General features: G+C 45.9%; 1 protein-coding gene across 2 annotated transcripts in view; it reads right to left on the bottom strand.

Moving 5' to 3' along the window:
* Nucleotides 1-16,149, bottom strand: part of EFCAB6 (EF-hand calcium binding domain 6) — a 225,564-nt gene that overhangs the window by 132,778 nt on the left and 76,637 nt on the right. For both annotated transcript variants that reach the window (XM_081061342.1, XM_081061341.1), the window contains exons 11-12: nucleotides 6,222-6,332; nucleotides 3,649-3,754 (exon numbers count right to left, since the gene is read on the bottom strand). In XM_081061342.1, the coding sequence (XP_080917468.1) occupies nucleotides 3,649-3,754; nucleotides 6,222-6,332 (217 nt within the window). The remainder of the gene's footprint in view (nucleotides 1-3,648; nucleotides 3,755-6,221; nucleotides 6,333-16,149) is intronic.

Raw genomic sequence — 16,149 nt, 5'->3', positions numbered from 1 at the left:
TTATAGAAATATAACTGATTTTTGTATATTGATCTTATACCTCACAAACTTGAACTCATTTATTAGTTCTAGCTCTGTGTGTGTGTGTGTGTGTGTGTGTGTGTGTGTGTGTGTGTCTGCGAAGCGCGCATTCCTTACAATTTTCAATTACAAGATCATGATGTCTGTAAACAAAGACAGTTTTACCTCTTCCTTTCCAGTCTGGATGTCTTTTATTTCTTTTCTTTCCTGACTGCTTATCTAGAACTTTAGTACAACACTGAATAAAGGAGCAAGAGCTGACATCCTTGTGCTTTTTCTGATCTTAGAGGAAAAATATTCACTCTTTTACCATTAACCATGCTGTTAGCTATGGGTTTATCGTAAATGCTCTTTATCTGGTTAAGGAATTTCCCTTCTAATCCTACTTTGTTGAAGGTTGTTATGGATGAGAGCTGGATTTTTCAAATATTTTTCCTGCGTCTTTCAAGATGATCACGCAGTTTTGTCCTAAATTTTATTAATATTGTGTATTACATTAATTAGATTTGATGAGAAGTTAAACCAACCTTGCAATCCTGGAGTAAATCCCACATGGTCATAGGATTGAATCCTTTTTATGTTTCTGGATTCAGTTCATTAATATTTTGTTGAGAATTTTTGCAACTATATTCAAGAAGAATAATGGTCTATGGTTTTCTTTTCTTGTAATCTCTTTGTCTGGTTTTGTTATCAGGGTAATACTGGCTTCAGAGAATGAATTGGGAAGTGTTCCTTCCTTCTATATATTCTGAAAGTTTGTGAAGGATTCGGGTTATTTCTACAAGCAATCTTTATAGTCTTCAATGTAGAGAATTTGCAGGTTTTTCATTAGGTATGGTTCTAGGTATTTGATTTTTTAAAATATTGTTAGAAATGATATTTTTAAAATTCTTCTTTTTCTAATTGCTTATTGCAGTTAATAGAAATACTGTTGATCTTTGCATATTGACCTTGTATCCAATGACCTTCTAAACTCTATTATTCATTTCAATATTTTTTGGACGATTCTCTTGGACTTTCTATTTATAAAATCATGTGAGCTGCAAGTAACATTGAGAATAAGAGTCAGTGAACAGGCAGGGTACAAACTGTTGGTGACAGAAAGTGAGCCACACCTGATTTATATGTAAGTGACTGCGGTGCCTGGGTCCACTCAGGGTGACTGGGTCCACTCGGGGTGCCTGGGTCCAATCGGGGTGCCTGGGTCCACTCAGGGTGACTGGGTCCACTCGGGTGCCTGGGTCCACTCAGGGTGACTGGGTCCACTCGGGTGACTGGGTCCACTCGGGGTGCCTGGGTCCACTCGGGGTGCCTGGGTCCACTCGGGGTGACTGGGTCCACTCGGGGTGCCTGGGTCCACTCGGGGTGCCTGGGTCCACTCGGGGTGCCTGGGTCCAATCGGGGTGCCTGGGTCCACTCGGGGTGACTGGGTCCACTCGGGGTGCCTGGGTCCAATCGGGGTGACTGGGTCCACTCAGGGTGCCTGGGTCCACTCGGGTGCCTGGGTCCACTCGGGTAACTAGGTCCACTCGGGTAACTGGGTCCACTCAGGGTGACTGGGTCCACTCAGGGTGCCTGGGTCCACTCGGGTGCCTGGGTCCACTCAGGGTGACTGGGTCCACTCAGGGTGCCTGGGTCCACTTGGGTGCCTGGGTCCACTCGGGTGCCTGGGTCCACTCAGGGTGACTGGGTCCACTCAGGGTGCCTGGGTCCACTTGGGTGCCTGGGTCCACTTGGGTGCCTGGGTCCACTCGGGGTGACTAGGTCCACTCGAGTGACTGGGTCCACTCAGGGTGACTGGGTCCACTCGAGGTGACTGGGTCCACGGGGTAACTGGCGGCCGCGTGTGGAGGCAGCACCTACAGCTACGTGGGTGTGGGGCTTGGAGCAGATCGAAAGCAGTCCTCTAATATCCCGTGTCCCTCTCTATTGCAGGAGCGGGACCTGTTTCCCATGGCTGTCCTCAGCAGCCAGGCAAGATGCCCACCCCTGCCTATTTCTGGACTCTTCCTCTGCTATCCTTCTCCTTCAAGATCCCCAAAATGTGGCCAAGACCAAAGCAAATGGTGAAAGGGGGAGTCCCACTCAGAAACCACACACTCTGCACCCTAAGGCATTAGATGGTCACTGCTGTTCTGTGACCCTCCAGAGGGTGAGCTTGTTATCAGCTGGGCCCATGTGCTATTCATCTGCGTGTTCAGCCTCAGGACCAGGGCAGGGCCCAGCGTGGGGCCAGCACGCCACTCCTCCCCTATACCACGCCTTTGCTCTTCTCTGGTCAATGGTACATCAGTGACTGTGAGACAGTCTGCTATTGGGAGTGGTTAGCACGACTTCAGTCCTCCGTTAGCAGAGAGGTGGATTTCACTAGTTCTCATTAAATGGCTCCTTCAGTACACGAAAGGAAGCCGAGGTGGGCAAGCACACAAAGCCCTCGTGTATCAGTAAGAGGCAGCTCTGCCCAGGGCTGACGGCCTGCTCTGGGGCAGCTGTGGGAATCCTGGCTCCACCATCACCAGCAGCTGCAGGCTGGTTACTTCTCTCCATGCTCCCTCTTTCCCCAGCAGATCAGGATGAAATGAAAGGGTCGAGTGAAGCTAGTATCAGCATCAGCCCCACAGAGGGGCTGAGAGGTGGCAGTGGGTGGGACCAGTAACTCAGTCAGGGCAGTGCCAGGTCCATGGTGAAGCTCACTGTTACGGCTCATTCCGAAAAGCCACGTCAGGCGGGCCTAAAGATTAATTACAAACAGGCATGCGAGCTCAAAGTGCTCCCAGGACAACAGAACCCCAAGTCTCTGAAGCCATACTGTGCTCGGAAACCCCAAGCAATGGCGCAGGAGATTGACAGGCGAAGGGCTGGGGTCGCCAGTACCGAGAGTAAACCGCCAGGCCCTGTGGGCTCCCCCTGAGCCTGCCCTACTGTGCACGCTGCCCCTTAGTCAGCGGGCTTGGGAAGCCTGAAGCTGAGGCCAAGTGACTCCTCTTTGCCCACGGCCATATCAGAGTCCGAGGGACGTAACTCACCGCACTCCTGCCGATTTATTAGCGAGCCAGTTGTCGCACGTGCTTAGGGCACGACCAACCGGGAAATGTCGCTGTGTCAAAAATACCCAAACACTGCTTTTCTAAAATAAACATTAAAGTGGGACAGGAGCTAAGGTTTAAAAGCACATGAGTTAGCCTCCCTTTACAATACAATTAAACACGTACATAGGCTATTCAGGAACTAAGAAAATTCCTGTTAGGGGCTACACGTTGGGTATAAACCCATAAAGTCTGGGTTGGGGGTGGAAGGTTCACCAGATCTGGCTTACCCGCTAATTAAACAGTTCGTTAGGCCTGGTCACTCCATTCTTAACGATCTTGCCACACTCTGATCTCATCCCCTGGCATGTGTCTCACTGTACTGGAATAGGTTTTATGTCATCTGTCCTCCCAACTGGGCCCAACTCTTCAGGTCAGGACTGGTATCCCTAAGCACTCAGAATAATTCCTAGTATATAATAGAAGCTCAAAAAAAATGTTTGTTAGATGGATAAATGAACGACTATGTAGTTTTTATTGGTCTTATTCTGAGCATCCTAGCATTCTTAGAAACAATGAGATTTCCCCCAGAAAATCTTACCGTGTTAATGATCAGCAGTGCTTTCTTCAATGATGTGTAGTGATCTTCCGGTCTAAATAACTTTGTGATAATATTTTCCTTGCAAGGTTGATTTCTAGAGTTGGTGCTACAAAAAAGATTGAGAAAAACAGGAATAGAATTACGTTCTTGAACTTTGTTCTTTCTTAATGCAAAAGAAAAAGAAATTACCCTCCCAAAAAGTACACTAACACTTTCTTTGCGGATGGCTCTTTTTCCTGAACGCAGAATGTGTGTGTGCGGGCACCCTCTGTCTCTCGGTCAGTGTGCTACCTACTAAGGGAGGCGGCATGGACGCAAGTCCCCCAGGTATCAGTTAGCTCTGCTGTGCCAGCACTCTCCTCTGCCCAAGCCAGCTGGCGGTGGCCAGCCTTCTTGCCAATCTGTGCCTGGGTCTCAAAAAAGATCAGGGAAGACACCACGCCCCCTGCTGAGACCATCACCACCCTGTATGGGCAGCATATTGCAGCACACTCACCCCCAGTTTTAACACAGTGGGGACATTGACCTGCACAAGCTTCCCCTCTCTGGTGACAATGGCCATGACCACCGATATTGTCAGACTCCTCTCCCTCTCTGGCCTCTTGCTTTCATCCCGAGCTCACTAGGGTCCATCTCCTGCATGTGCTCTGGAAGGCCTACGATCCCCCGTGCCAGAGGTCAAGGCCACCTTCAGTATGGACTCTGACCAGAATCTCCATAAAATACTCCCCCTTTCACTGTCAATTAGAGTGGTACCTCGGTTTTCGAACATAGTCCGTTCAGGAAGACCATTCGAGTTCTGAAACATTCGAAAACCGAGGCACGGTTTCCCCATAGAAAGTCATACCAAATGGATTAATCCATTCCAGACCTTTAAAATCAACCCCTAAAACTGCAAATCTAGCATGAATTTTACTATCTAATGATACCATAGATCTATAAAATTAACAGTGCTCGTGAACCGAAACGTTTGTCAACAGAGACATTGGAAAACCAAGGTACCACTGGAGATAGTTTAGCATTTCCTACAAAATAAAGACTGAGAGTGAATCAGTTCTCCTGCTGAACGATTCTCAGATTTGTTTGGGAGATTTTGCTCCTGCACATAGATAGCTATCTTAGCTTCCTCCAGTTGTGCAAAAACATACACACACACACACACACACACACACACACACACACACACACACATCCCTACCACCTCTTTTAAGACACATATAAAGTAGGAAAATTCCTGAGTCTGAGCCCCTCATGTGACTCATCGGATCCAGGTTTTCCGAGAGCCCCTGAGCACCGCACGAATGGTGCTTTCTGCAATAGTTGTTATGCACCTCAGTACCACTGATGCTGGGCGGCACGGTTCTTCGTTGTGTGTGTTTGGGGGTGGGGTGCTGTCTAGTGCCCTGCGGGATGTTTAGCAGCATCCCCGACCCCCACCCACTACATACTGGTAACATCCCACCCGAGCTGCGACAATCACAAATGTCTCCTGACTTTGCTAAATGTCTCCTGGGTGGCCAAGTTGGCTCCCAGTTGCCAACGACTGTTTAAAAGTGAATGAAATTCACATTTTCATTCTTACAGTCCTGGACGAGGTGCTATCAGACAAGAAAATTACTAAGAAGCAGAAGTAGCTTCGCCCAAGACATGAAGTCCCAGACGTGCCTCCCAGGACTGCAGCCGGAGCCCGGACGGGGGAGGGAGGGTGGCTCTGCATCCCGGAAGGAAAGCTGGTAACCAGGCGGTCCACCAAATATTCACAACTTCCGAGACAGGGAGCGGAGCCATGAAGTGGGAATTAACTCTGCGGTATATTTCACTTTACAATAGGGCACGGTGCTTTCAATGAACATGCCGGGATTATAAAGCCTGGTTTTGTTTTGTTTTCTTTAAGATTTATGTTTCAATCAATACAGGACCCACACAGCAATACTTCTTAGAGTATTGCTCTAAAATACTTCTGAGAGCAAAGTCTAAAGTCTAAATTGTCACGTGAGTGCTTTTTCACATTTTTGGGTCCCCACCATAGTTCCTCTGATAATGTAAATCTGAAGTTATAACACACACATTAGAACGAAAACAGAAATGATGGCACTCATGGTGGTAATTCCCTGTGACCCACACGGTCTGCACCATGCAGAGGGTGGATGGGCAGCTAGCTGACACGGAGCACTCTTTTCCACACAACACTTAACAAACACAAGTTCATACGGTTTCACAAACAGCCACTTAACGCTCAGTGATGCTGGCGGGGCGTCACTAGAAGATTTGAGCCGGGTTCTGCCTCCACCACTCACCAAGTAGCATATGACCTTGTTAAGACCTCCTGCTGTCTTGCTGTTTCATCTAGAACTTGGAATAATACTTATTCCTACCTGATAGTGTAAGGCAGTTCTAAATAAGAAAAACATCTGGGAAATAATTTGTAAACTGTAAATCACTATATAAAAGTTTATAATTATTCCATGCAGACTAATTTGTCACCCAATAAGAGAAAAAGTAACTCAGATATTCTCTAACCTTTTACATGTTATGGCACTTGTTACTAAGATTTAGCTCTTTTATTTACGTACCTGGTTTTTTTGGTCATGGGAATTGTACTGTTAACTTCCAACCATGGAGGTTCATACAGAGATGCTAGAAATTGCTTCCAGTTGACTTTATTGGTGGTTTTAAGTCCAAATCTGGATTTTTTTAAAAAAACACAAAATTATTTAAACATTACTTCTATAACACTGCATGGATTATATCTCCAATATTGAATTGAAAATGGCAGCAATGAATTTATATAAAGTTTCAAATCGAAGGTAAACAAAATAATTCAGTAAAATAGTACTACCAGTTGATTTTTAAAAAGCAAGGAAAAATCAAACTCATTAGACATCTGCATGTCTCTATATTCCGTCAGTAGGAGCATACATTGAAGGAAGAAACAAAGGGATTTGATTAAAATGCTAATGTCCATGAAATAATTCTTTCAAATTCATTATTTGAAGAGCTCCATTAACTGTGTCTGCAGAATAAAGGCACCCAAGGTGTCCACATCCTAACCCCTGGGACCAGTGCATACGTGACCTCGTGGTGAAAAGGATTTTGCAGGTGTGATGAAGGGGATGGACCTTGAGATGGGAGAGCATTTTGGGTTGTCCAGGTGGGCCCAATCTAATCACATAAGTTCTTAAAATCGGAGAATTTCTCCCAGCTGCAGCCCAAGAAAGATGTGAAGACAGGAGAAGGGCCAAAGCATGTGACGTTGGTTACTTTGAAAATGTAGGAAGGGCCCACAGGCCAAGAAATGCAGGCAGCCTGCAGGAGATGGAAAAGGTGGGAAATAGATTGTGCTCTGGAGCCTCCAGAAGGAGCCAGCCCTGCTGACACCTTGATTTTAGCCCCGTGAGACCCACGCTGGGCTTCTGACCTATAGAACTTTAAGACAATACATTTGTGCCATTTGAAGCCACTGGGCTTGTGGTAGTTGTTAGGATAGAAATTGAAAAATGGTACAGATTTTAAATCTTAGCAAGAAGAAGTAATTGGAAAATTAGTCACAGATTGCCAAAGTCATGTGGTCCCATGACGCAGGGGCCAATACTTTCAGAATTGCAAACTGCCAGTGGGAGCAAACTGATGTGAGCATCTTCTGGGATTCGAAAAGACCAGAGTGGCAGTCCCTGCTCCTTTACTCCTTCCCCATGTGATCTCAGACAAATCGCTTACTGTTCTGATTCTCTATTTTTCTCATCTGTAAAATGGGAATAATAGTATTCACTGGGAGGGTTGCTATAAGGATTAGAGCCAATAGGTTGAAAACACAAAACAAAACAAACGCTATTGCAGTACTGGATCACCAGCAAGTGTTCAATCACATCCCCTTCCCTGCTGTTCTGTGTTACTTACACACTAAGCATCATCCATGCTTCCATAGCATGGTGGCGAAGGTATTTGGGCCGAGATCCTTAAGCAACACATTGCCAAAGTGGGCGTGAGACAAACTACTGTTTTGATTGCTAAAAACTAGTGGCTGAGACAGAACTGGCTTTGTGTGGGTCAGATGTGGACCATGTGAGAGACAGCCAGCGTGTGTATGTGCGTGCGCGCGCGCACACACACACACACACACACACACACACACACACACACACAGGGTCATCTCAGTTCCTGGCCAAGAAGACCTCCTGGAAGAATGAACAGACCTTCACGGAGAAGGTTTTCCTTCTCTATTTCCAGATTCCCAGGAACCGAGGAGGGCACAAGCAAGCAGCTGAGATGGAGATGCATTTGCCCTTATCAAAGAACGATGGATGTGCAGTCCAAATGTTAAATCCAAAAACCAACAAAGGCTCTCACAAAAGGAGACACTTTCAGACACTCGTTAGGCCCAGAGATGCAGTTCCCAGCTCGTGGCAGGACCAGTCAAATAAGAGCTTTCATGCTCCCCTTTCTTTCTCTCCTTCCTCTGTGCACTCCCATTCCTGGAGGAATCAGAAACAGAGTTTGCAAAATAAGGAAGCAAACTGCAAAGTGGGGAAAGGGAGAAGTCATCTGTGCCCCCCTTTATTCTCACCTGCAGCCGGGCCTTAACTGGTGACAGCCGGGCCTTAACTGGTGAGCGAACACAATTCACATCTAAATCAAGTCTGTAGCTTTGACTACTCTGTGGGACTGGCTATTGTGATTATTATAATCCAAGACCAACCAGAAAAAGGTCTGCTCATGTTTTCATCGGGGGCAAAAGAACTAATTCAACTGAGCAGTTTTAAGGGACAGTGGGGAAATGAAATGAAGTTTCTCTAAGATTATATTACACATTCACCCAGCTATCCATCCATTCACACATCCTCTTATGGTGCCAAGCGACCATCTTCTTTCTCTTGATTTATTGCAATAATCTCCTAATTGGTCTCCTGGTACCTACCCTTGCCTTCCTCCAATATATTTCATACTTTAACCAGCCTGCTCGTTTTGAAATGCAAATGTGACCAGATCACTCTCTTGCTTAAAATCTTTCATGACTCCCCATTGCTTAGGATAAAAACTAAAATCCTTCTGTAACTTACAGCCGGCACAGCTTGGCCCTCCTCACATCTCATCCCGTATCAGGCTGCCCCTTGCTGTCTGTGCTCTAGTCACTCTGGTCCTTGAGTTCTTTAAAAGGGTTATGCTCTTTCTCATCCTATAATTGCTCTCTCACACTGTCGCTTCCTTAGCCAATTGCCACATTGCCCAGCAGCACCTGCTTCCCACACTTCATGTGGTTAATTCTAGTCCTCTTTCAAGTCTCTACTCAATCATTACTTTGTCAAGATAGCCGTCCCAGACTTCCAGAACCAGGGTGGTTTGCCCTACTAGCCAGTCTCACAGAATGGTGTCTTATTCCCTTACACCACTCATCACTAAGTACTAATATTGTTAGCAGTTAACAATTGTAGAGCACTTTGATTATAATTATTGTTAAAGCAATGCATGCTTGACAGATGGTTATTACTTCTACTTCTGCTGTTAGCACCATGTACATGGTCAAGAGAAAGAGAGAGATTGACTGATGAACTGATTTTGTTAGGCATACATGGCAATATAATTATAATACACCACAGGGTGCTTTGACCCACAAGATTTCTGGCACATGGTAACTGATCACAGCGTCCTTAAGGAAGAGCAAGGTACTGCCTGATACATGCACACTCGTGTGTGTGTGTGTGTGTGTGTGTGTGTGTAAAATTCTAGGTCTCATGGGCAAAAGCCTGCCTTGAGTTATTGAAGTGGTAATTCATGGCCTCTTTCCCAGGTCACAGACCTAAACCAATTCACAGGCCTAGAGCCCCTTAATTGAGAAGTCTGGATACCCTTGAAGAACCCAAGAGAGCCGTATGCACATACTGAGAACCTTCCTTTAAACTTTGCCCAGAAGGTCCTTTGTCCATTTGCCAAGGTGACTATGTGCTAAGGGAATACCCAGACCACTCAGGGTTATGACAGTGGCTTGGAACTAATGATAACCCGTGGAGAATCAAAGTGCCAGCACAGTCTATTGGTCAGAGAGGAGGCTTATGGAGATGACAGATGCAGCCAAGTCGATTTCACAGTGGGTCATGTGGGATTACAGACTCCTCCTGGGTGACTTCTCCAGTCTCAGAATGTATAATGGGAACAAATACTTGTGGCTACTGCAGAATCCTCACTTCAGTTCTCTGACCCACGGAATAAGGGTTATGATGGTAGGAAGGGCCAAGAGAACACACAACTCTTCCCAGGAGAGTAAACAAGAAGTGATACCACTTCTCAGCAGTGAATGCAGAGACCGGTACCATCATCAAAGAATAGAAAGACGAGCGGATGGGGAAGGGGTTGACTTCTACCAGATTCCCATTTAAACCACCTGTTTGCCAATGAAAAAACTACTTGGGTATTTGAAAATGAGTGTGGATTATTGTAAAGTTAATCAAGTGATGGTGCCAATCACACATGCAAATCAACATACCAGGCATCCGACACGCAGCTACAGAGATAGCAAATGCTGGTTTTCCTATTCCTATCAGTAGTCTCCCTTTACATGGCAGGGAGATCAGTACACCTTCACAGTCTCATCTCATGGCTGTCAACTCACTTGCTTCTTCCGTAATAGAATGTGAAGGAACTCTGATCAAGTTTGCCCAGAGGGCTCCACAGATATTTACAAAGTAGCTGTGCATTTTGGGCTGTAATCACCACACTAGCCCATTACACTGATATTACATTAACTGAACCCAGTAAGAAGGAAGTAACAAGTAACAAATATCCTTGAGGCCTCAGAAAGACAGATGTGTCAGAGGGGAGGAGATAAACCCTATGGAATTTTAGGGGTCTGCCATCCTGGTGAAGTTTCTATGGATCCAGAGGTCTGAGGCATGCTGGAATAGTCCCTCTAAAATAAAAGACAAGTTGTTACACCTTGTACCACCCGTCACAAAGAAAGAGGCACGTGCTTAAAGGGTGTTTCTGGATTTTGGAGACTATTTTGTCCTGCTATTCTGATCCGTTTTGGGGTAACCCACAGGTTTCCAGTTTTAAGTGGAGGCTAGAGCATGAAACAGTAGTTGCAGAAGGCCTAGCAGGCTCCAGTGTAAATTGCTGTCTCACCACAGTTGGCAAAGGAGGAATTTACATCCCATATAAGTGCCCACTGGCGGGTACCACAGTGGAGAAGCAGGGTGAAAGCTGACCTGTTCCCAAGGAGGCCAGTCAGTCACATTCCCCAGGCAGCCTGGTGCTCGTTCATGGGCTTCCCTACCCAAATGGCCGTGGAGATGGGAAAGGAGGCTGGGTGTCGGTTTGAAAGCATGGCCTTCTCATCACTAACACTGAGCTGGCTACTGCCCACTAAGTACGCAGTCTGCCCACAGCAGAAGCCAATGCTGACACCTCCTCACATGGCTTCTTTCTCCAGGTGGGCTTCCCAATTACCCAACAGAGATGACACCGGACCCCTTTCATCATGGTGGGGCAGTGATTTGTGTTGACAGCATACACAGTCCAGATGGAAATCAGTGGGCCTGCTCTGCCTTAGACACGTCTGTCATTGCTGTCGTTTGTGGAGCTCCACAATGCTTTGTTCGTCACCATAATGTCCCACGCAGCACAGCGTTTGTAACCAAGGGACTCATTTGATTGTGGTGAAGGTGTAGCAATGGCCTCAGACCCACAGAATTCACGTGTCTTACCGCATCACAGACCCCATCACCAAAACAGACTTGTGAGAACGGCTGGGTGGCTCAACTACAGACAGAGCCAGCTGAGAGAAAATGTCCTGTGAGGTTAAAGCGCTGTTCTCCAGGATGCCTGATAAGCTGTAAGCCAGCTGTGGTAGCCACTCCAGAGATGACCACCAAGAGCTGAGACCCTGTGAAAGTGGAGGTCGGTACCCCAGCAGCTGAGCAATGCTTTGCAGCAAAGATATTGGAGGAGAAAGTAAGGGGGACCTAGAACTGATGCTGGAAAAAGGATACTGTGATTATCAAGTTAGGTCACAAGACCAGTTACAATACTGCAAATTTTAGCAGCTCATCTGTATGTTGTGTGTTTTCCTGCTCCCCCTGCCGCCTTACATAACAAGCTGATTTTTCTGACATGTTAGATTTCACGTGGGAGACAGGCCTTTGAGTAGCTCCTTGTGTTGGGGATACAAGGTTTTCATCCCGACAAAGGACAAGGGTTTTTCAGCCTCAAAGATCATGAGATTCAGAATGGGTGGGTGATGCCCGATGCTCTTCATTTGTCCACCCAGATCCTTCGTCCGCTGTGCATGGCACCTGCTGGGTGCTCCCACTGACCCCCTCACGCCCCTGGCTTTCCATTGGGTTGGCCAGTGGGAGGTGCCAGCAGGGGACTGGCAGGGGAGAGGGGAGAGAGGTGGGCTAGTTATTCCCCGGCTCCCTCGGTGCTGGGCTGCAGTGTGACCGTGGCCTTGTTCTTTTCGTGAGGACCATCTGCTCTAGGGAGACCCTCTCCTTCAGCTGTAGTGCTTAGCCAGCAACTGCTCCGCTTCTCACCCCTTCGGGCCTACGAGAGACAGTGGCTTCCCCATCTACTGATTTCACTGAATCCTGCTCTCACCTGGCTAAAAGATGCGTCAATAAACTCACATGCCATCTTCTTGCCACCTGGCCCCCGGCCAGGGTGTGCCCAGATTAAGAAGACCCCAGCAGGACACAGACAGCTTCCCCACACCACACCCTCCCTCAGGCTGCCCCTCTGGAGTCACCCCCCTCCCATCAGTCCCCAGTCCTCGCAATTACTGATCTCTCCTCCATTCCTTTTTTTTTTTTTTTTTTTTGCCTTTTCCAGAATGGCACATAAATAGAAGAGATCCTAGACACGTGGTTAAAAAGGTTTAGACAATAACTGAAAATACATCCCAGGGTATATATTTCTGGGCTAAATGGCTTATGTGTTCTGTTTGCACAGCTCTGCCAGGTTTCTCCTGTTACCAGCATGAATGGGAAAATTCTCAGCAGGAGGTGTTTCTGAGTGAAGGTCTGCTCCCATGGTGATGGATGAAGTACAGTCTCTGGTGAACACACAAGGCGTAGCAAGTCATAAGAGCCTTTATTCCATCCGCTCAGCTCTTCCTGAAACCTCATTCTTCTTCATGTTTAAACACTGGTGTTATTTTTAATAGACGTATTTTGTATAAAAGGCGAGGCGACACTGAGAAGCACAGCATGTTAGTAATAAAGGTCAAGTTAGCTGTTCAATTAAAGTCTACGATTACATTAAAAAGTATATGTGGGAAACAGCTTTTAAAGCCTCTCAAATATTATTTGGATCACGATTTTATGCCTCGTTACCAAGCTGTTAGTGTTTTTAATTTAGGCCCTAGATCTTGAGTATTTAAAAGAATGACAAACTTAAAACAATGCCTGTATTTTTTCTGAACTATCCATTCTTAAACTGGACAGTAAGAATCATTACTCAAATCATTTTGGTAGACACGAGAACTTAGATTCTACTTCCTTCTTTATTCTTTCCTGAAATTTTACCTTTAAAAAGCATGTGTTCTTAAATTTTATTTCTTAAATTAAAATGCAGTAAAATGGACCTGTTATTTTGGTGTACAGTTTTATGACTTTTAAACACATGTACAGGGACACCTTGTTTTATTGCGCTTCACTTTGTTGTGCTTCATAGATGTTGTGCTTTTATAAATTGAAAGCAAAAAGATGACGACTCACTTCATTGCAGTGGTGTGGAACTGAACCCGCAGTATCTCTGAGGTGTGCCTGGAGAGATAGGTGCCTGGAACCACCACATTCAGGACACAGCAGAGCTCCTCCACCTCACACCCTCCCTCACATGGCCCTCTGGAGTCACGCCCTCCCCGCCCCTAACTCTGGAAACCACTGATCTCGCCTCCATTCCTGCTCTTCTGTCTTTTCTAGAATGCCACAAAAACAGAATCCTACAGGAGCAACCTGTGAGGCTGGTTTCTTGCACTCAGCAGAATGTCTCTGAGATTCACCCATGTTGTACGTATCAATAGTTTGTTCCTTTTTCTTGCTGAGAAACGTTCCATTATGGGTTTGCTAGTTTGTTTTCCAATCGCACGCTGAAGAACATTCGGGTTGGTTCCACTTTGGGGCGATGATGAATAGAGCTACTGAACATTCGTGTACAGGTTATTTAGTGAATACTTAAATCATTTTTTTAAATACAGAAGTCACAGAATCTGTCAATATAATCGTGGACTCATCCTGGCAAGTGAGTAAAAATACTAAACCTAAATTTAGATGATGAATTACGGTTTCTTGTGATGCTGTCGGTGCGAAGGTTAAGGGGGGTTCAGGGTGCTTGCTTCTAGCGACACCAGGGTCCCAGCTCTTCACTACCTGGGTGGCGGGAGGCTGAGAGGAGAGCAAAGGAGAGAGGAACTCCAGCACTAGCCCATGGCCAGGGCCTCCCCCAGGGCCACCCAGCGCCAACACTAGTCCCATGTCTAATTCATTTTTCTTAGGCCAATGCTTCCGTGGTAGAATCCAGCAGATTCTCTCTTAGGAGATGACATAATTAGTGGTAAATTCTTAACAATTGCCATCTAAATTGAAGAAACAGGTGAAAAACTAACTGTGACCGCGGCGGGGAACCCAATGTTCTCTCTAAAGTTGTAAGAGAAAGTAAGAGGACGATTGGATGGACCACTGTACACAGAATGTTGTACAAAAATGTCCCCACACAGGAGAAACCTAGACTGACGGAACAGGGTAGAAACACACATTAAACCTAATTATGGAAAAGAATTTACAATATGACAAAATAGGTACTAAATACAGTGGGGAAAGAAAGGATTATTTAATAAGTGTGGTAGTAACAGACTACCTATTCAGAAAAAATATTTTAATTTGGATACCCACCTTATGTCAGGATGGATTGTAAAGTGCTTTATTTTGTTTTCAAAGAATAAGGAAAACTAGCAGAGTAGAAAACAGGTTTTTTTTCAAGCCTGGGTAAGAATGATGAATTTATAGATTTTTAAGCCACTGAAGACATTCCAAAAAAAAAAGAAGATTAATGTATTATTATATTCAAATGTAAACTTCAAAAGAGGTACCATATAACCGAGAGGGAAATCGCAAGCTGAGAGAAACAGGTGTAACGCCTGTGATGGAAAAGGGTTATCTGTTAATAAATATCGAATTATAAAAAGCTATTCAACAAAAAGGTGGTGAAACTGACTTAAAATACTATCAGAGGGGCCGTTAAACCCCTGGGACAAAGGAGAATTCACATCGGGGGGAACAAGCAGTGAACAGGCTCATGGAAACGTCCAACTGCAGCGTCCCTCTAAGAAATACCAATTGAAACAATAACGAGGCACCATTTTACACCTCTGAACTTCTCAGTATTCTCAAACAAAGCTACTATTCATGTTGGAAAGAACACGAAACTAGCACAGCCACATAGTGTGGATGGCCTATAAACCATGATTACCTTCGGAGAGAACAATCTGGCAATCCTTACGAAAGTTTGCAGAGGACTTCACACTCTGGCCTTGAGTCCACCTTTTAGAAATGCATTCTGAGGAAAGAAAGCATCTGCCCAGGGCCTCGCAGAGCCATCACATTGGGTCTCAAGCACCAACACGCCAGCCCCCGCCTCAAAGTCTGCCCACAGCCCCCGGCACTGACTGTCACCTGAGTCCCTGCCCAGGGCCCTGGTCTCTCTTCCTCACCTCTCGCCCCTCTGGCCCTCTGGCCCTCTGGCCCTCTGGGCTCCAGGCACACTGGCTTCTGGCAGGCCCCAGAACACAACACGTGGGGCAGCCCTGGAAGCCGTGGCCCCGCCAGGGAGGTTTTTCCCATGGCTGCTCCCCCTGAGCTCTCAGGTCTTTGTTTAAACCTCCCTTTTTTAGAGAGGCCTTCCTGAGTTCCTCCCTGTTATTCTCCATTACAGAGTCTCTTCACAGCCCTCCTCACACTGCATGTTTTAGCTCATCACTGATACGTTTCTTGATCGTCAGCCTCCCCCAGCAGTAGGGAAAGCCCTTTGAGGGCAGGGATTATTCTCCAGTGAGTTCCTGCAGTCTGGCACAGGCCTGGTATACAGTAAGTGCTTAATAACTACATGGTGACAGATGGATTGAACAAACGAATGAACAAACAAACATAGGCAAAGCTAAAAAGAACCTGAAGACTCAAAGGACAATGACATGGTTAAGTACGTCCTGGTATGTAAACTTAAAAAGCCCCAACAATTGATCAGGACCCAATCAAACCAGCGCCTTGGAAAATGCGGTTTGCTTTCTCCAACTGTCTGCGTGGGAAGCTCCTATGTACCTCTCTAAGGTTCTACCTGGTTCTGTTTACTTTTTGGAGACTTTTCTAACTGCCCAGCCAGCACGAATACATCAAGGTAAGACTTCTGGCAACACATTGGATCTCCACCCACTCCCGGTCTAATCACAGAGAAATATATCAAATGTATTCACAACTACTGGAATAAATATATTAAAATTATTTTAATCGTATAGGT

Source organism: Rhinolophus hipposideros, assembly GCF_964194185.1.
Source record: "Rhinolophus hipposideros genome assembly, chromosome: 9".
NCBI lineage: Eukaryota > Metazoa > Chordata > Mammalia > Chiroptera > Rhinolophidae > Rhinolophus > Rhinolophus hipposideros.
This window is presented reverse-complemented; position numbering and strand designations above follow the sequence as displayed.